Source organism: Convolutriloba macropyga, chromosome 3, assembly GCF_964194025.1.
Source record: "Convolutriloba macropyga chromosome 3, txConMacr16.3, whole genome shotgun sequence".
NCBI lineage: Eukaryota > Metazoa > Xenacoelomorpha > Acoela > Convolutidae > Convolutriloba > Convolutriloba macropyga.
Window position 1 is genome coordinate 21,081,637 of NC_134470.1, and position 20,386 is coordinate 21,102,022.

General features: G+C 38.8%; 1 protein-coding gene across 4 annotated transcripts in view; it reads left to right on the forward strand.

Annotated features, from left to right (window-relative positions):
* Nucleotides 1-20,386, forward strand: part of LOC142336051 (uncharacterized) — a 149,932-nt gene that overhangs the window by 104,962 nt on the left and 24,584 nt on the right. For all 4 annotated transcript variants that reach the window (XM_075384544.1, XM_075384545.1, XM_075384546.1 and 1 more), the window contains one exon: nt 6,500-6,926. In XM_075384544.1, the coding sequence (XP_075240659.1) occupies nt 6,500-6,926 (427 nt within the window). The remainder of the gene's footprint in view (nt 1-6,499; nt 6,927-20,386) is intronic.

A 20,386-nucleotide genomic window follows, 5' to 3' on the forward strand; every position in this document is an offset into this window, starting at 1 on the left:
ACTGAAGTGGAGAACGAACAACTACTAACTTAACTACGAAGAGCTTCTGTTACAAGTGGTTTTACTGTCTCTCGATGTATCTTCAATTGAACAGCTTACTTTTCTTTTCGTGTTTACTGGGGCAGAAGTTTACTCTTGCCCCATTCCAAATCCGCGTGACGCCGAAAACAGAAAAAATCTATTCTTTAACCTCAAAAATGTCAGAACCGAAGAGCCCGACATGAGTTCTTCTGCCGAATGAGCCGGATTGTCAATATTATCGGAAATGAAGTGGATTTCTTGAATTCGATTCGTCTAAATGCTCGAATTATAAAGCTTATGACAAATTGTCAAATCAACTTCTCAGAGCGAAATGCGTGTTCTTGGCAGCTGGCGTATAGTTGCCAACTGTGCCGAGATCAGTTGTCAATATTCTAATCCAACAACAGGGAGAAATACCCGCAGGACAACTCGAAAATCCACATCAATAACAGGTCGTTTGATTTTCTACAGTCAATAATATTCCCGACGTCTAGATAAATGATCTGACGGAAAGCCGCAATTGGCGAAACACAAAAAGCTATCTAATTTATTTCCTATTTTTGAGGTAAATTTTGCATCGCCTGATATAATAAATTAATTGCCTTATTTAGACATCTTTTAATGGAATGTTAATCGCGAAGTTCTTCTCATCAATTCAAATCAAGAACAGATCAATTTGTCATTTTGACTCATCTTGGAATTGTAAGCCACACTTCAATGTTTTCAATGTTGGAGTATAGTCCACATGACCACCCTGATCTTGTAATTTGGTTGTTAAATTCAGTCTCCCCGCTCCTTGGGTGAGACTACGAGGTACTGATTCTCTTTTTGCTGCATTGTTGATTAGTTTGCATCCGAAACTCTACGCTTTGGGTGAGTTTCCATCAACACAGTTAGGGATGTCATGGGTTTCTAGCAAGTATCATGAATGTAGTTCCTCGCGTAGCGATCCGAAATTGACTGGGCTAATGTGTTAATGGCAACTGACAGCCCAACTACTCAGTTTTTTTTCAAAGAGAAATTCATGCAACATGGAGGACTTCAGGCAAAACGCTCATTTGCCCTTCAGCTATATGGTTGGGTAATAATTATAGGGGTTGGGTCAATGGCGGAAATTATCCTTTTTGCCTCTGCATGTGTCTGGCCAGTTAAATTTCTGTTGTACTCAATGCTAATTGTCATGTTATTTTTTTCAAGACTTTGTTGTAATTTGTTGAATTAGCAGTTTTTCTGGATTTTTTAAGTTTTCGAATAAAAGTTTTTATGGTATTCAAGTGTTTTTTTGAGGTCTAGTGGTCAATTAATAATCTTTTGAGTGCGCAGATGAGATCTTGCGTAGATTTGAGCGTTGTTAATAGCTGCGCTCATCGCAACCGGTTATTATAGCGCTCCTGTTGCTTTTCTTAATTGCTGTTGAACGAAGCTCATAGCAATTATTGTAAACGTGTTTGCCGTTTTTATGCAAATTTTTCGCTTGAACTTTTTGCGCTTTTCTTCTGGATCATTCATTGACTTCTCAAGTGATTTTTTCACGCTTTCGTGCTTCATTTTTGTGTGATCTCTATTGCTCTCACTCCGAAGTAAAGATTTTTGCTGAAATAAATCGATTGCAGCAAACCAAAACGAAGGGCCTGATCGCCGAGTGGGCAGTGCTTTTGGTGAGGTAGCGGGAGGTCCCTGGTTAGAATCCCATCGTGAGCAACTATTTTTGCACCCATAAAGAAAAATTTATCTGGGCTACAGCCCCTGAATGAAATTGCCTCGCCTGTCTTTTGAGAGCAATTCTTCCGACAATAGTGGGTTAATGTTTTCTTTTCGCTTGACCCCATTTGGCCGCTAACAGCACAACAGAATCAGTATCGGAAAACGAAATCAAAATCAAAAAAGGGATAAACCCATAAAATCCCATTTTAGATGCTTGAACTTTGTTCATATAAGTTTTTGTTAACATCTCTGTTTTTTTACAACAATTATTCTTTTATTGTTTTTCTGTTTCTTTCATCCCAATCAGTACTATGGAATCAATGGCGGCTTTTTTCGGCAATCTGCTGGGCATGTTTATTTTGGTCTTGAAGACGTTAACATCGATAAACATTGGTGTATCTGTGATGTATTTTGATTACTATTTTCAGTCTGTTCAGAGTTTGTTTTTTGTCTGTCTCTGCTTTTCTTTAATTTTAAAGCAATTTTTCTCTCCGTTGCTGTGTTTTGTGTCGTTTTAGGTTTGTTAGCAGTTAACCTATGTGTATGATTGCTCTCAAACGATGTTTGTAGCAATTATAGTAGTCCTGTTGGTGTTTTTTTTGTGCAATTTTTTGGTTGACCGATTTTTCGTCTAACCTATTTGACTGTTCATCCTTAAAAACAGGTGGCGCCCAGCGGACATTAAGCTGCATTAGAGGACATTAACCGCGTTTAGTAGTCCTTGAAGTGCTTAGTGTGGTGAAGCTCATGGGAAGGCTGTAATTTAGGGTTAAAAGGTCATTTTTAGGAGTTTTTGAACTCAAAATGTTTGCGCAAATGTTTGCGTCACTTCCTATTTATTTTGGACCAGTCTAAAATTGAGGCTGATTAAAGTTCATAATCGTCTTTGTTCAAGACAGGTACTTTTTGTCACCATTTTAAGAGCTATATGTTTTGGAAATCCAAACAACACGCAAGTTTATACTTTTTTTCACAATTTTTTCAAGTTCAAGTTTGAAAATTTGTTTTTTTTTAGTTTTTCAGTCCTGGTTTCGAGTATTATTGTTATTTTTCAAGTTATTCCAGACCCATGCGCTAAAAACGTCCTTAAGGATTTGATAACAAGTTAAGCAGTTTTTAATGTTTTGATAAAACTTGCAATTTTTTTCTATTTTTTTTTAAATTTGTCATTTTTCAGATTTCTCCAGCCTCAAGAGCCAGAGGAACCCCCTCTAGGGTTTGTTATTAGGTTACTGAACAGTTTCTATAATGTAACGGTTTTTTTCAAGATTTTAACGTCACGAATTTCAGCATTTTTTTTTGACAAAACTTTCATTTGAGATAGAATGAACTTCATTTTTCAAGTTTTTTGAAGTTTTTCGTCATTTTTTAGGGTTTTACATCCTCAAGTTCCAAGGAACCTCCTCAAGGGATTGATAATTGCCTACTGTATAGTTTCTAGATATAGTGGAATTGTCTTCAAGATTTTAATGTCACGATTTTAAGCAATTTTTTAATAAAGATATTTGCAATATTTTCAAGTTTTTTCGAATGTTTTTGAATTTATTTTATTCTGGCACGCTCCTGCAAAGTTTCTAGAAGTAATGGAATGGTTATTAATTTTTTAAAAGCTCGAGTTTTAGCGATTTTTGATAAAATTTAATAACGCGATTTTTAGCAAGATTTTGTTAAATTTGCAATTGTTTTCAAAATTGTGGAGTATTTTTGTCCGTTTCTGAGTGTAGCTTTCATCACTGGCCAACTGCAGATGGGTTACATGACAAAACACCAGATACAAAAAACGGTTTTAAGCTTTTCTCCACTGCGAAATCTGGAATTTTTTAATTTTGCACTCCAATTTCTAGTTTTTTTCTAATTGATTTAATTAATAAAAAGGCTAGAAAATTAGAGTTTGCAGAGTCGCATCTCATCACGGAAAATATTCCTAGCTCTCTCTGCCTCTCTATTGGTTGGGGCTTCTTTCCCCGTTTTCGTTCACGCATCTCTCTTTCTCTCTCCTTAACTCCTTTGTTGATGCCTCACTTCAGCAGCTGTTATGTGGCGTGATGTCATCATCTATTATCCTCATTAACTCTGAATTATAGTAAGAAATGTTTTTATCATAAATGAACTAGTTAGCACTTTTGAGGAAATCATTGTTAATTGCTCTCAAACGATTGCTCTGTAGCTTTTATATCAATCCTCTTGGTCTTTTTATGCGATTTTTATTCGATTTTTGCGATGCATCAAAATTTTAAAATTTTTGATCGCGTGAAGTCAACAAAAGCGCAAATTTCGACCAAATTAGAGATCCGCAAGGTAAATTTTGCTCTATAAATGCTCTTAGAAACTCATTTGGAGACCTGATCCCTGGTGACAAAGGGATCACAAATCTTCTATTCTATCGCTTCTTTAAACTTGACTTTTGCCGGGCTTTTGAACGTGACGCCTTCTAGTAAATTTGCTCAAAAATCCCGGAAAAAGTTTTCTTTTATGATAGCAGAAGAGCGGATATATTCAAAATCATAGCTTTGTAGATTTTATATTACAAAACATCTAAGAACGGGTTATCTAACCTACAGAACGAGCGTCATTGATAACTAATTTTAAAAGTGGGTAATCATGTGTTTAGTTGCTCTCAAACTGTTACCGAGTAAACTAAATGAGCAACGCTATTTAGAGCGGGAAATGAACAATCCTTTTGCAGCGCCATTTAAGCAGCGAGAAAAGAAAGATTACGTAATTTCTTAATCATGTAAGCCTTACAAAAAGATTGAATGCACATAAAATCTCTTCTATTTGGCATAGAAAGCTCGGAAAAGGTTCATTTAGCATAATTTTCGTTGAGCCTGCTAATATACTAAATCGATTGCGCTCCTTTTAGGCTTGATAATTTTATGTTACGAAAACGTATCGGTGACCAATCTGAGCCGAAAATCGGCACAGACAAAGTACCTGCTAGCAGATACAGATAGATTTGCCGGGCCATTTAGAGGCCCGCGCCTTGATGTTGTTACGCTCAGAAGCCTTAATGTTGCAACGTTGCTTGTGTAATTTAAAGTTAAACGAATTGAATTGAATCTTTAACGAAAGTGTGTTTGTCACCTTTACAAACGAAGTTTGTAGCAATTGTGTTAGTCCTGTCGGCCTTTTTTATGCGATTTTTTGCTTGACCGATTTTTCTTTGGACCCCTTTGACTTTTTATCCTCAAAAACGGGATAAAGAGGTAGCGCCCAGTGGGCAATAAGTTCTCGTTGAGCTCACTAGTCTCCTATGGTGAGAAGTTTGGTGGGAAATTGACCCCCACCCCCACAACCCTTCCCGTATCAGCCCCACCCCCCCCCCTCACTACCCAGTGTTGCCCCTTCAATTAAGCTAAAGCTAGCCTCACTAAACCGTGGCCAGCTATTGACGAGGCCAACCGCTCGCCTGTCGTTTGAGAGCAATTGGCCGACGGTAGTCGGTTATGGTCATCATTCTTATAACCAATTTTGTTGCTATTTTAATAGCCACAAAGTGATAGCTGGTGCTATTATTGGCCTTGCGGTTGTTTTGTATTTCATTTTTTGTTACGACCAAATGATGTCAACGATCACTTCAAATCTTTTTGTTAATTTTTAATGGTAATTGACTGAATTATTAGTGTGACGTCATTTTTCACTCTTGGTGGAGCGCGTTTTTATTTGCATGATTAAGTTTTCGTTCACACGTAACTTAGCTCACTGTCAAAATGCTTTAATTCAAGGAGATAAGGACAACTGAGTGTGTGTCACTATAATTGACACAGTAATAAGATACAGATTCCTACTCAAAATATAACATCTCAGCAAATATTTAAAAAATCTCTTTCGGTCTTTTTGATTATTTTTCTGAAGCTGCAGATCTACGAAACTATTGCGGCTATTGTCTGACAATCTGCTAGCTTTGTTTATTTTTCTTTAAGTTTGTGAACCTGTTGGTCTCTTTGACTCAGTAATGTTCAATTGGTCTGCTGGTAAAGTCGAGGATTCATTCGACTCAAACTGTTTTCAAGCAGCAGTTGCTCAGCAGAGCAATCTAAAATTAGTTAGTACGGAAAAACGAAATGAAAAAAAAACTGGATATACTCATCAAGGCCAGTTCTGGATTCCCGGTAATTGAGCTTTGTTCTATTTAGTCTTCGTCCGAATTCTCATGTCTGTTTACTGGTATACTAAAACCTGTATCCTCTCGTTAAGAAACAGGAGCCTGCTTAACTACAAAATCCAGTCAATTTCACACCCACTTTAGCATTTTTATTGTTATAACAATCAATTTCCTACTGTTCTTGTTTCAATCCCAATCTGGGTTACGGGAATCAATGGAGATTCATCTACAGCAATCTGACGAAAATTTTTCATTCATTTTTCAAACAAATTGAACGTATTGTCTAAATTTTCTGTCCACATAAATATAGTAAATATAATGCTCAGTGTGCTCGAAATTGGTTGACATTGTTCCCAAGGTGAAAAAAGTGGCGCACAATGCTTAGGTTAAAAAAGACGAAAAATGCAAGAGAGACAGTCGCAAAAAAACTGCAGTCGCAAAGACGAGACTTTTGCTTAAAATCCAACGCAGATAGGCTAGCCTTGCTAAACAAAAGCTCCTGGCTACTATGCCAAAGCCAACTTTTCCACTTGTGTGACAGCTTTTTGATCGACGTCAGTCGGTTCTTTTTTCTATCTTTGTTTCAAATCCAGTTGAGGTCATAGGAATCAATCCCGGCTATTTTTTAATCTACCGACTGTGTTATATATAAATAAACGCTTGTTACAGAATATTTCAACAATGTCCGACATTGCACTGAATAGCAGTCAGATCTCAAATGCGACGTCGTCAACGATGGTCGGTTCCACTGTCAATCAGGAGCTTAGACGAGGTAAAAATGCGGTCAAGAGGCAACAACAACAGCAGCCCAATTCTAGTGACTCTAGGCCGCAGAACAGGCGCAGACGAAATGAAGACTTCAAAGACATGTTCCAGCAGTTGCGCGATGAGCTTTCATCAACCAACCAGATGGTGAAGAACATTCAGACTCAAATAGATCCAAATTCGCACGGAGCAGTGAGCAATTATTTCTCGCAATTAAGTGAAGAAGATGATCTATTTCTAGCGGGTCAACAAACCTCGGAACAGAATCGGCGACGGGGCAGTGCAAGAAACAGTATACAGTCGAATCGAATGAATAACAGTCACCAGCGCTGTAAGAATAGTTTCTAATTGCACTTTGGCAAAGTTATAGCAATTATGTTAGTCATGGGGTCGAAGAGGAGGATTGGTAGTACATAGGTTTTTAATTGTTCTTGAACGAAGTTTATAGCAATTGTTGTAAACGTGTGTCTTTTTATGCAAAATTTTTGCTTGACAATTTTGAATTTTTGAGTGACTTTTACGCCCTTGACTTTTTGCGTTTCGCGTGATCTAAAATTCTCTCTCAATCACAATTTCAAGCAGCTGAACTCAATTGACGGCAATTTAATACTAAAAGTCAAATAAAAAATGCGACGAAACTGATGCCATTTTTTACTTTAAATCTTAATAGTGGTATATGTTAACCTTTAATGTGGTTATTTGAAGCCCACTATTGAAATTCTAAGTCCAATTTAGGCTCCCCCTCCCTTCCGAGCAATTCTTCCGACGTTCAGTCGATTTTGTTTTAAGCTGAAGTCAGTATGTTCATGACTTGAATTTTAACATCGTCTTTCTTTAACATTGGGCTTTAACAGTAGCTTAGTTTGTAATGTATTGTAATTAGGAACTGCTGTTAATATTCGAGGTGAAAAAATTATTTTGAGAAATTTTTGATCCCACATACCCCCATATAAGTCCCTACTATTTATCTAAAATACAGACCAACCACCTACCTATCAAAATCCTGCCTCCCCCCCCCCCCCCAACTTCCTCCTATACCTATCCCCCAATTACCCTCACCCTACCACCTAACCCCCAACTACCTACCCCCACCAACCCACCCCCCCCCCCTTTATAACTACCTAACCCCCAAACCTAACCTCTGGGCACCTATATGCACCCTGCGAACCCCCAAGTACCTTACCCTTACCGCCCCGTTCCCCCAGCAACCAAACCCTTCCAGCTACCCACCTAACCTAAACCTCAACCCCCCCCACATAACCAACCCCCCATGCCTACGCCCCCAACACACCTAACCACATTCCTTGCTAAAAATGGTTTGGTTTTGACTATATTCTGTTTTTGATTGCTCTCAAACGACGTTTGTAGCAATTGTATTATTCCTGTTGGTCTTATGCGATTTTTGCTCGACCGATTTTTCGTCTGACCCATTTGACTTTTTGTCCTCAAAAATAGGATAAACAGGTAGCGGCCAGCGGACATTAAGTGCTCTTAGAGGCTTTCAGCTCACTTTTCCCCAAGTACGCGATTCACAGAAACTGTTTTTGGAGACTTATGCTTATGGTGTGAAGGGTAGTTCTTAGAGGTTGATCCCCCCACCACATCTGTCCCCTCCCCACTTCACCCTCCCCCCTAAATCCCCCCTGCACATCGTTCAGGCCGTAAGGGACCCCTGCACGTCCAACCGTTGCTCCCACAGTCTGCCGGGTAGGTTTTTTCCTTTCTGATGTTACGGAAAGAGGTAGAGTTAGTTAAAAATTCTTTTGAACGACTATTCGAGGCGTTTCCGGTGTTCTACCGGCTATACCTTGATTTTTTCTTGACCGATTTTTTGTCTGAACCGTTTAATAGCCGCACAGCGATAGTTGGGGCTGTTATCGGCCGTCTCTTGGTTTTTTATCTCGTCTAGATTTTTACGACCATATGACGTCACAACCACTTAAAATCTGCCTTTTGTCCAATCTTTCATGCAATTTCAACTGAAATGCGTGCCCACTAACGTCATTTTTTGCTCTTTGTGGAGCGAGAGTTTTTAATAGCCGCGAAGCGGCAGTTGAGGCTATTATTGGCCTCCTGGTGTTTTTTTTATATCGTCACGATTTTTGTTACGACCATATGACGTCTCAATCACTTCAAATCTGCGCTTTGTTCATTCGTTCATGCAATTTCAACTGAATTGCGTGCGTGACGTCATTTTTAACTCCTTGTGAAGCGAGTTTTTCTGTTCATTCTCTTGAACCAGTTTTTGGTCACACGTGACTTACCTCACTCTCAAAAATGACTTCCTCACTCTGAAATTGACTTTTCTTTAATTTAAAGAGGTAAGGTTAAATGAGTGAATGCCACTCTAAATGAAGGGTATTCGAGGTTACGTATTTGAAATAGCAATAAGTTAAACAGATTTTTAATGAAAATATAACAAAGGTTAATAAAAGTTTTTTTGGTGTTATTTTGAGAATAGGTCTTCGAAGCTATTGTGGCTTTTTTTTCTGTTAATATGCCAGCTATGTTTGCTCATTCGCGTGTTTAAATTTTTGGTTACAGGTGACTTACCTCACTCTCAAAAATGACTTCCTAACTCTGAAATTGACTTTTCTTTAATTTAAAGAGGTGAGGTTAAATGAGTGCTTGCCACACTAAATGAAGGGTATCAGTAGTAAAATTTGGGGTGGTCTTCCGCACAGAAATAGGATCCCTCCCAGCCCAGTCTCGAACCAACTTCAAAATCATACAGCTTAGTGCTGGAAGCATGCCTACATTGCCGAGCTACGGATACCAAAACTACTTAGACCAAATCACGCTAAAGGCAAAGCTACGGATACCAAAACTACTTAGACCAAATCACGCTAAAGGCAAAGCTGAGTAATACAAACTTATAGTACGATCGCTGAATAGTCATGCAATATTTTCTCAAATAATACATAATCTAACTAAGTTTTCTTTTTAAATCATTAAACAATAAACCTGAAATAAGGCAACATGGCCCAGATGTTAACTCGCGTAAACGCATAATCACCTGGGTTACGTTGCCTTTTGGATTCCATTATAATTTATCAAACACAAACAAAACTATCTCACTTTTGTTTTTTTATCAAAGCTATCTCAGTTTTGGGTTTTTATCAGACCTAATTAAACAAATCGCTCTATAAAAACAACAAAGAAGTAAACCTCTCGCATTTATCAAAAATAACCATGAAAAACAGTCCAGAAACCTCGGATAACTTCCGATATATTGTTTACAGCGCTCAAGTCCTAATTCCATCTCAGTTTTCCCTTGAGTTAAACACAAAAAGACGCAAAGTTGATCAAAGAGAGGGCAACCTCACCACGCAAGTTCAGCCGAAAGGACGAGCACATTGGATTGACCAATTTACGGAATGGCAGTTTGCAGTTGTTAACCATGAGCCACAAAAGACACAGCAACAATTCAGATGGTGTAATGACATACCATTTGAGCACCAACACATTTTGGTCTATTCAAACGATAATCCAAAACACATGAAGATTATTAAATCCTATATCCTTCATGAGAGTAAAGTCCTCTTTGAGATCAAAGCCAGATTTTTTTACGCCAAAAGCGCTTCCTAGACCTTCAATGAGCAGTTCTTGCGATTTAATTCATCAGATATTACAACGCGAGGAGATATCTTCGAGCAGTTCACAAGAAACGCTGATACAGTAATGGACATATCACCTAAGCGTTGCAGCGCAATGGACATAGTATGGGTAATTGAACGATCTTGCCCGAATAGACGATTGGAATCTGCAAGCATGACAGAATATCAGAGTAGAATTTTGGCAAAAATTGAGAGCCTTGAGAGTACCGACTCCCCATTTAAACTTTGGAAGACTATTTTGATATTTTAGCGACTGGATGGGGATCGATTTACAGAACTTACCACTCAGTTTATTTAGAAGTTCAATGTGGAATGAACAACGCACAGTGCACATGCTGGGAATGTTGGGATGCCCCATTAGAGGATAGTTGTGACGTATACGAGGAAAATTCCGATGAGTCATCAAAACAAACAAAAGAAAGCAGATAAAAGAAAAACTTCTATGCAAATCATTTTCTGTAAATGCACTCTGTTAAACAGTTTGTTACGTAATCATTTTCATGATAACTATTCCTGATATTAATAAAGTTTTAAGCAACTTTGAAATTGTATCTAAATTGTTTCCTAAGAACGAAAGAACAAAGAATGCGTTTTTAGCTGTCTGTATGTTTATTGATCCAAAGAGCGATCTGCAAATCATTAACAAGTTGGCTCTGCATGGTGGGTTGACAGGACCTGGTGACAGTAATTTGCATGGCTTTTTGAAAAATTCAAAGATCTTGAGAACACATGCTGCTTTTCATGATGCTTACGGCTTTATGAAGGAACAAGATGATATAGGACCTGGGTATGTCTACATGTTGTCGGAAATTCCAAGCCACTTTCTTCTTGGACACCTTAAAGGAATTATCTTTTGGATTTTGTTCAAACTGGTTTCTTGGTCCTACTTTGTAGCGCTTCCCTTTTGAATGAATAATTACGATACAGATAAATTCACACTGCGCATCTCTAAGCTTGCATCTCTTCATTTATCTCCGACAAGCATCAAACGAGAAATTATTTTGAGAAAACAGTGTTGGAAAAAAGTGGGTCAAAAGTTTGTATTGGCACAAACCGAAATTGATCTCACAATATCTGAAGTAGAGCTGCTAGTAGAAGCATCTAAGTTATTGGAAATTTTGAATTCAATATCGCAGCAGTCTGCCCAAATTCCGCCACCAGAGCCACCTCCCAGAGCTACATTTTAGAAATGGGGGATGACTTGCCAGACTGTCAGTTGGATTTTGCAACCAAAATTTTATTTGATCAGAACGACCAAGAAAGGCCACCGTGGAAGCTATGTGGAAGCATAGAAAGATCATTAGTCTTTTACAGTTTACACATTTTTCTTTTACTCGGTGCCATAACAGTTCGTCTCTGTTTTCTATTCATCACAAAATTTTCAACAGAACGCCCTGAAATTTGGTCGCTGCTAGCATTTAGTATTGGTTGTTTAATTCCAACTCCAAAATGAATAACGTCATAGTGACTGATCCTCATTTGTTGATGATGGTGGTAGGACCCAGTGGCTGAGGCAAAACTCGATTGGTTGCCGAACTCATCATTAAACAGAAAAAACTGTTTTACCCCTGCTTTGACAAAATAATATACGTTTATCAACATTGGCAAAAAATTTGACGAACTCCACAATAACTTGGGCACAGGAATCAGTTTTATTCAAGGACTTGACTGGAGCAAAATTAATTGTACTCCCGATAAAGCTCGCCTACTGATAGTTTTTGACGACGTCTACACTGATGCAAGCCAGCAGGAGTTTTTGCATTTAGTCATTTCTGGTCGACACAAGAACCAGCATGCAATAATATTGAAGCATAACTTATATCAAAAGAGCTGAAACTCAAAAATTGACCTTAATGTTACTCATATGCTTTTGCAGAAGAATCCTAGAGATATCTTACAAATTGATGCACTTGGCCGTCAGCTGGGCAACCGCAAGCTCGTCTTATCGGTCTATAGATTAGCAACCAAGAAACCTTTTGGTCATTTGTTAATTGATCTGGATTCTAGATGCAGTGAGCATTTACGGCTGTGTTCCAAACTGGCAGACCCTCACACAATATTTTACTGCTCAGAAATCTCGCAGAACAAACTTGAACTTGATGAATATTTCACATCATCGGACTACTTTCAAACTGCTGATAGACTTCAAACCTGTTCTGAAGCGCTTCGCAATACTTCACCTAAATGATAATTTCATAAAATTTTTACTGGATTGTATTTATAACATTGTTCAGGGAAATGTCTCATTAGCAAACAGTGTACTTAAAGAGAACAAATTACAAAAATTCAAAAACCTTCTTACAGTTCTGTGAAACAAGAAAGTTAAAATCAAACAGAAACGAAAGCTTTTAGCAACAGATCAAGGACTGCAGCTTGTTAAGTTGATCTACGAGCCAATTCAGAGTCATTTTGAAAATGAACAATTGCAAAAAATCGATCGCAGAAAAATTCATTCTCATTTCACAACAAACATACAATGAGCTGCTAAACGCAAACAACACAATTAAACAAGAGTCCCCATCAGTTAAAGAAGTTTTACTGTCAGACAGCAGGGCAAATGAATCTGATATTGCAGCCCAATTGAGCGTTGCAGCTACATTAAACAAAAAGAACCTAAAACAGGAATCAGATCAGGAACCTCGTGAAATGCTAGCCAATGAGCATCTTCAGATGAATCTGAGCGGAAACGAGGTAAAGCAAATTTTAGAAGAGTTATTGTCAGCTGGCATGTCGAGTGTTAAAGTTGAAAAATCCAAAACAATTATCAAACTATTGCAAAATTCAGACACAATAACTGTTGACAAGCAGACTTGAAGAATACAAAGCAGAAGAGGAGGCCCTCAATCAGATAGCAATCTATTTGAATTGCTGATCAATATCCAGCATCCAACAAAAAAAAATTCCAGTGGAGATCTTGAATTGATAAAGGAATTAAAGATTGCACAACACCTGATTGCAAACACAAACGCCAAAGCAGTAAGCCCAAAGCTGACAAGAGACTCTAACACCACATGGCTATCCATGTTTGCATCCAAGTTTTGAAGATCTTATCAGCGCAACTTATCAAACTGCTTCTAATATTAGGCGGAGTAGAGAAAAATCCAGGCCCAACAAAAAACTTAAATGTGGAAGTTGCAAGAAACAATTAGGAAAAAGTACAAAAAACAAGCCCCTTTATTACTGCACGATATGTGGTTGGGTCCATAATCAATGCCCTGGGCTGCTTAATGCAAACGAATACAACAGCTATAACTTTACCTGCACCAAATGCAAACGCGAAAGAGTTGTATCAACAGCACTTTCAAACAACAAGGACCTACAAAAAGTACATAAATTTTTTACGGAAGTCAATCATCCTTCTGCAAATGGTAGCATTAACAGGTTAATCAAGGAAACTGGACTCAAACGGCAGACTGTCGAGAACTACCTAACACACAACTCAAAATATACCAAATTCAAACAAACGCGACACCGTTTTCCACGACTTAAGGTACAAACCTACCGGTTGAACGAAATCTGGTCACTAGATCTTGCTGATATGCAATCTCTAGCAAACGACAATAGGAATACTCGTTATCTATTAGTGGCTGTCGATACATTGAGTCGCTTTCTGCGGGTTCAACCGGTGAAAGATAAGTACGCCTCAACAACGAGGCGTGCTTTTGTCACCATGATATCCAAAACAAAACCAGAAAAAGTGTGGACTGATGATGGTAAAGAATTTCTATGTCCATTTAAAAAACTTTGTGAGCAAAAAGACATAATCATTTACCAAACAAGAAACGAAAAGAAGAGTGCATTTGCAGGAACGCAACATCCGATCAATCAAATCATTAATACATCAATATTTAAACGAAAACCACACCAGCACTTACATTGACAACTTGCAAAGCTTCGTAATTGTATTAAACGCCCGAGTGAACAGGACAACAGGGCTTGCACCAAAGAGCGTCACAAAGCAACATACAAGCTATTTAGTATCACTCAACTTGAACGATAAGATCCAGAAACCACGGTATTCTTTTGGTGAAACTGTTCGTATTAAAAGAAACATCGAAACATTCCACCTTGGTTACAAAATTCAGTTCAGTCATGAGATATTTAGAATAGATAAGATACTCACTCTCAACCCTCCTACCTATCGAGTAGTTTCGCACGAGACAAGCGAACAAATCTACGGCAGATTTTACGAATCTGAGCTGACAAAATTTTCAGAAACATAAAAATGGTTAGTGTAGAACACTCGAATAGTTTCTCGATAAATTTAATCTACAATTCCTCTACATACACCTATCCCGGAAACACAATGTCATCTTTCACCAACTTGCTCCCCAGATCAATTGACCTCAACAAAAATTTCGGCCAATGGCAAGTGGCGTTGGTAGAAATCTCATGTCCAGCAAAATTCAAAAATGTAACGCAAGGAATTATACAGCTTCACCAACTTCAAAATGAAAGTTCAGATTCAGCCGAGAGCAACGACGACGACGACGAGTCAATAGAACCAACAAGTGCTGACGAATTATACGTCGGAATAGGTCGTCGCCGCCGTCACCATGGAACAACCAACGCAGCCACAACTTTTCAAAAAGCTCGAAACTTGAGAATCAAAATTGAAGCTGGCTATTACCCAACTCTTGACCACTTAATGACAAAGTTTTTTTCTAAATCCTTTGGAAGTAAACGAGAGTTTTGGCCAATGAAATGGAGCCTGTCGAGTCATAGTCAAAAGCTAAAACTATTGTCCACAGACAACATGAGCGGTATCCTATCAACAGAAGATTATCAAACGGCCACAAGCGAAGGAGAGCAAACAGAGGGAGATGAATCAAACAGAGCAAAAGGTCCATCTAGTATTGAACTTCTTTCTACAAAACTTCAAAACATTCTCGGAACCAGTCTCCTGAAACTAGGAGTCGAGCCTAAATATCCCATTGACCTACTGGGTGGGCGACATACGATGCTTGTTTACTGTGCTCTCATCCAAGATGAAATTCTGGGAAGCACTCACTTCACTTCTTAGATCCGTACCCCTAACAAAAGTTACCAACAAGAATGAAAACACACCAGTCATATGTCATCATTCTTTCTCCAACCTGCAGTGAAAACCGGTTGTGAAGTCATTATTTCAATCAATAACCATAACAATTCGCGACGAAACACTCCAATTAATGCCATTTCTATCAATCGGTTGCAGTTGGCTAACACTACAATTTCAATTTTTACCTCATTAAATCATTCTTCCCACAGCCGACGGTAAAACCAGTCGCTACGAATCAATATTGAATAATGGACGCACACTGTGACGCACAAATTGCGAGAAATCAAGACAACTATGTTACACACGGCGGACATGCAAGGCAATTTGGTTCAGGCGCCGCTGGCCTTGGCGCCCTCGTGGTGAGAATTGGTCGATGCACATTACCACTTTTGAGAAAGTATGCGCTTCCTTTTGCTAAAACAGTTGGACGGAATTTGGTGAGCGCTGCAATCCCTGAGATTGAAGAAATAATATCAGGAAAGAAGCGGCTGAAAACGGTAGCAAAAACTTCTATCAAGAAATCACTTTCTAAAAGCATAGCAGACACCGTCGCAGGAACGCGATCGCCGCACGCAAGGGGGCGGAGAACAGCCTCGTCGGTCGGGCGAATCCGCGCTGCCGTTCCGCCCGCTCGCCGGCCGACCGGCGGGAGTCATACTAAACAAACACTCTTATCAGCAAATAAACAGCAGATAAAAACATCTTCGGCACAAAAGCGACGAGCGAGTACGACCATTTCTAAAGAAACAAAACCCAAACGCAGTCGAAAAGATGTTTCATCAAACATACGGTACTAAAAATGGCCGAGTTTACGAGCCTAGCAACCGATATTGCAAATCCAGTAACCCATACAGCTCTTGATTTTTTTTGAAAAACCCAATGTTCTAGTTAACTATGAGAGTGGATTTGATCAAGAAATTTACCCACAAGTGGGTTCAAGAGGGCCCACATTGGACTTTTTAATCAGTGGAGACCAACGCAATTGCCTGGACCTTGACTACATACAATTGGGGCTTCAAGTAGCAATTTATACAGCAGAAGGGAAAGATCGCGTGAAAATAATTGATGCTAGCAAAGTCGTGTTTGCTAGCAACACACTCCATAGTCTGTTTTCTCAAGTTGAAGTATGTGCTAATGGAATTCTGATCTCTGACAGCAACAACAGTTATCATCATCGTGCATTTCTCGAGACTGAGCTGACAACAAACAGCAATAGTAAGGAGACATGGGTGGCCTGTCAAGGTTATTGTTACGATCCCGAACCCTCCTCTGATGCCAATGAATCTGAATGGCTTCAGAAACGAATAAAATCTACCTTGGAAGCAGAATATGTCTCCAGTCTTTACGAATCCCTTATGTAGATTTTTTCAGCTGTGAAAAACTGATGATACCAGAAGTCGATATTCGAATTAAACTTTATCGCGCTAGCAACGAATTTAGCTTGATAAGCTTAGGCGATGACGCTGACCAATTGTTCACAGCAGTTATAGAGAAATCTTCATTATTTGTTCTCAAAATAACCGTAACTGAGTCTGTTCGGCTTTCCATTGAGAGAGCATTGCTTAAAGCCCCAGCGAGATATCCTTACATCGAATCCCTATGCAAGAGTTTTATTATGCAGTCGGGGCAAAATTCTTTTGTCAAAGAGTCCATATTCGGTACGGAACCCATCAAGCGACTAACATTGTGCATGGTGGCAAACGACAAGTTCAGAGGTTCAAAGAACTCAAATCCTTTTTTGTACAATAAATATGATTTAAAAAGAATTGAAATTATACGCGGTAACGGTTTACCAATAGCAGGCACTCCAATAGACACCGAGAGCAATGTTCGTATGTATCACAACAGTCTCTCAGCACTCGGCTTCAAAAACGGTGGAAACAAAATTTCTCTAGAAGATTTTGCAAACAAATTCATTGTGACTTTTGATTTGACATCATCACAGGAGGCATCAAAAAACCTTACATTATTCCCGGAACTAACAGGAGCACCTATTACTCTCAAATTATTCTTCTCTGAGGCTCTTCCAGAAGCAGTTGAGCTCTTTATGATTGGAGAACACTTCAGTCAAGTGTTCATTGATGCAAAAAGGAACGTTTCCAAGAACCAAACAATATTCAATGGATAATGTCAGCTTAAAAAACATTGTGAGGAATTTTTGCCTGCTCAAATTTTCTTTTGGAGGTCTCTGGTCAGCGGAAAATTTCCCAAAAATAGAAAAGGGGCCACGTTTTCAGATAATTAACACTTCACCTGTTAAACTAAAGGGAACTCACTGGATACTGCTGGTTGCAATAAGCTCATTTGTATCTACTATAGACAGGCAACGGAAAAAGAAACTGGAATCATTTGTTAACATAATAATTTGGAATAGCCACGACATTCCATTGAGTTTCTTTATAGATTTTTATAAAAGATTGGGTTTGCTTTACTCTGATAACTCCGCTAAGTATACCATACATGCTTCTTCCCCTCACCCGCAATCTCCCTCCTCCAACCTATGTGGACTCTACTGTATATACGCAGCATCAAAAATTTTTGAAAAGGTAGGGCATGCCTATTACATTACGGAAACGCAAGCGACCGCCTCAAGGCAACGAAGCAGTTAAAACTAACCCTTGAAACAGCAGTAAAAATATTGGATTGATTAACCAATTAAGTTTAAGATATTTTAATACCAAACTGCAGTCAAACTATACTTTGAAATTTTTGTAATAAAATTTTAACCCACAAAAGTTATTCTGAATCTGAGTATTGAACAATCATCCGAGATCGCTTGGGAGGCACTGATTCAAAATAACTCTCATCACAATTATGCCCGTCGTCATCAACAACACTTTGAACCGATAAACAATCCTGTGCATTGCACTCCTCGGCTTCATAAAGAATGAAAGGGTTCCTCCAGCCCTCTATCTCACGACAATCATCGTCTCTGTCACTGAGATCGCTCCAATTCACTACTGCCTCCTGTTCATCATATTCTCGCGGAAAAAACCCGGGATCAGGTGGGGCTAAAATAAAACGAAATTAGAAACCTATAATTCAAATAAAACAAACTAAAATAACCATAACCAAAGGAGCAGCTTGATGGAGAACTTCCGGACACCGAATCCAAATCAAAGGATGACAGTTCCCTAAACTCGGTAAACTGCTCCACTTCATCAGTCGAGTCGCAGCTGTCGTCATCGTTAACAACATCAGCACAACCATCAGAGCTAGGTCTTGAGCTGCTCGGCAAAAATTGAGGATTCTGCTGTAGGCTATAATGCCCGTAAGGAAGTGTATCTACGCCATTTGCAAGTATAAATCGTTTATCATCGAAACAATCTAGAGCCGTTTTATTTGTTGTAGTAACTTTGATCTGATGATTGGATGAATGAATCCTTGTCATTGGCGGGCGGCTGCTGATACCACTTTGAAGACATTCCAGGTATTTCTCGTCATGCAGAGTTTTTTTCAGGACTTTTTGAACACCTTTTGCACTATGCTTAACACCACTCGTAAATTTGATACGCAAGATTACGCTTTCTTCTAAAACTGCCCCGTTTAACTCATCCGTCATTGTTAAAGAAACCTTTTTATTTGTTGGATCAAAGAGAGGATGCGAAGTTGGGTAGTCACTAAGATCCAGTAAGTGCTTGAAATCTTGCATGTCTCTGTAGAGATCCTCAGTTTCTGCGCGATAGAGAAGCGAGTCAGTGTCTTTATACATAACACAAATTCGCTTGCCGTATCTAGGTCTCATCTCGTTATAATGAAAATTGTATAGAGCAAGCTTTGAAAGATCCAGGATCGCTGCTCCAACAGGCGTTGGTTTGTCCCACTTTATATTTGGTACAGATAAATATACCGAGCACAAGTTCTCACTAATAATTTGAAAAGATTTGAAGGTTGGCTTCGACGTAAGTTTCGTGGCTTTGCTTTCTTCAGAAACAAATTGAATATTTTTTCTATTTCGTTTATTCTCCATTGTTTTACCAAAACATGCGTTAGACATCAGTTTGTAACAATTTTTCTCAAAGGTTGTTGCCGCCTGTTTAAGCATAGTCGGATTTTTTTCTATATAAGGGCGCAGCCAGTCTGATTGATTGAATTGAAGAAACTGGTAAAGAGCCAGTACTTGAAGCCCCTGCTCTAAGTAAAACATTAGGTTTTCAATATGGCAGATGTAATGCTGCTTGGGAAACAACGTCTCCACTAACTTTGCAATAGATATCCTGTTCGCAGCAAGATTCTTACTATAGGGTGACAACCATTCCTCACTTATTACTAGTTTTTCAGGCGCTAAGGGGAAATCAGAGTGGTCGTCATGAATTGATGCTGGGTAATCCAGGTCTACTTGAACAAAATAGCCCAAACTATTGTTTTTCTTATAGGTGTCGATGAGTTCCTCAATATTTGAAAACTCAGCCCACTGATATCCATCTTTTGGTAAATTTTTCATCATGATTCCCCCATAAAGAGAAGTAACGTCAAAAAACGCTCCGTACACTGATTTCTCGTTCTTGTTGTAATTGTGCAAATCTTTGTTGTTGGCCTGGAAATGTCGAAGCGCCCCAACTCCATTCAATCCCCCTCTTATCGCTTTTCCGCAGAAAAGAAGCATACCAACATCCGATAACAACCCAAGTTCAACTTCGGTGGTTACCAATATCGCATCCCAGCTAAGATTGGGTGCACTATAGAAGTAAGCTGGATCCAAGCGGTATACCTTAATACAAACAGATCGGAACAATTCAAATACATCAGCAAGTAGGAAAACGTCAGTTTGCAAATACGCATCGTGATAGTCGCCAAAAGAGTTGCATTTGAACAGATGATACATGTCAACTGCTTTTCTGTACATCTCTTCCGTAATATCTATCTTCCCTGTTAAAGTATTTCTCCAGTCGTCAACGAAAGGGGGCAGACCAATTTCATCAAACTTTTCGAAACAATTCAAATAGTAGTAGGGAAAGAGACCTTTACTCCTAATTTTTCTGAAGTCGGAATTGGAATAACTTTGAAAATGGTGTCGGAGAAGTTTTAAATCATCATCTTGAAGTGTCTGCGCTAAAGAATCAAGACCTGAAGCCATAAAGCTGAAACTATCAAGAAATCGAATTTCGTTCCGAACAATTCTTTCAACACCAC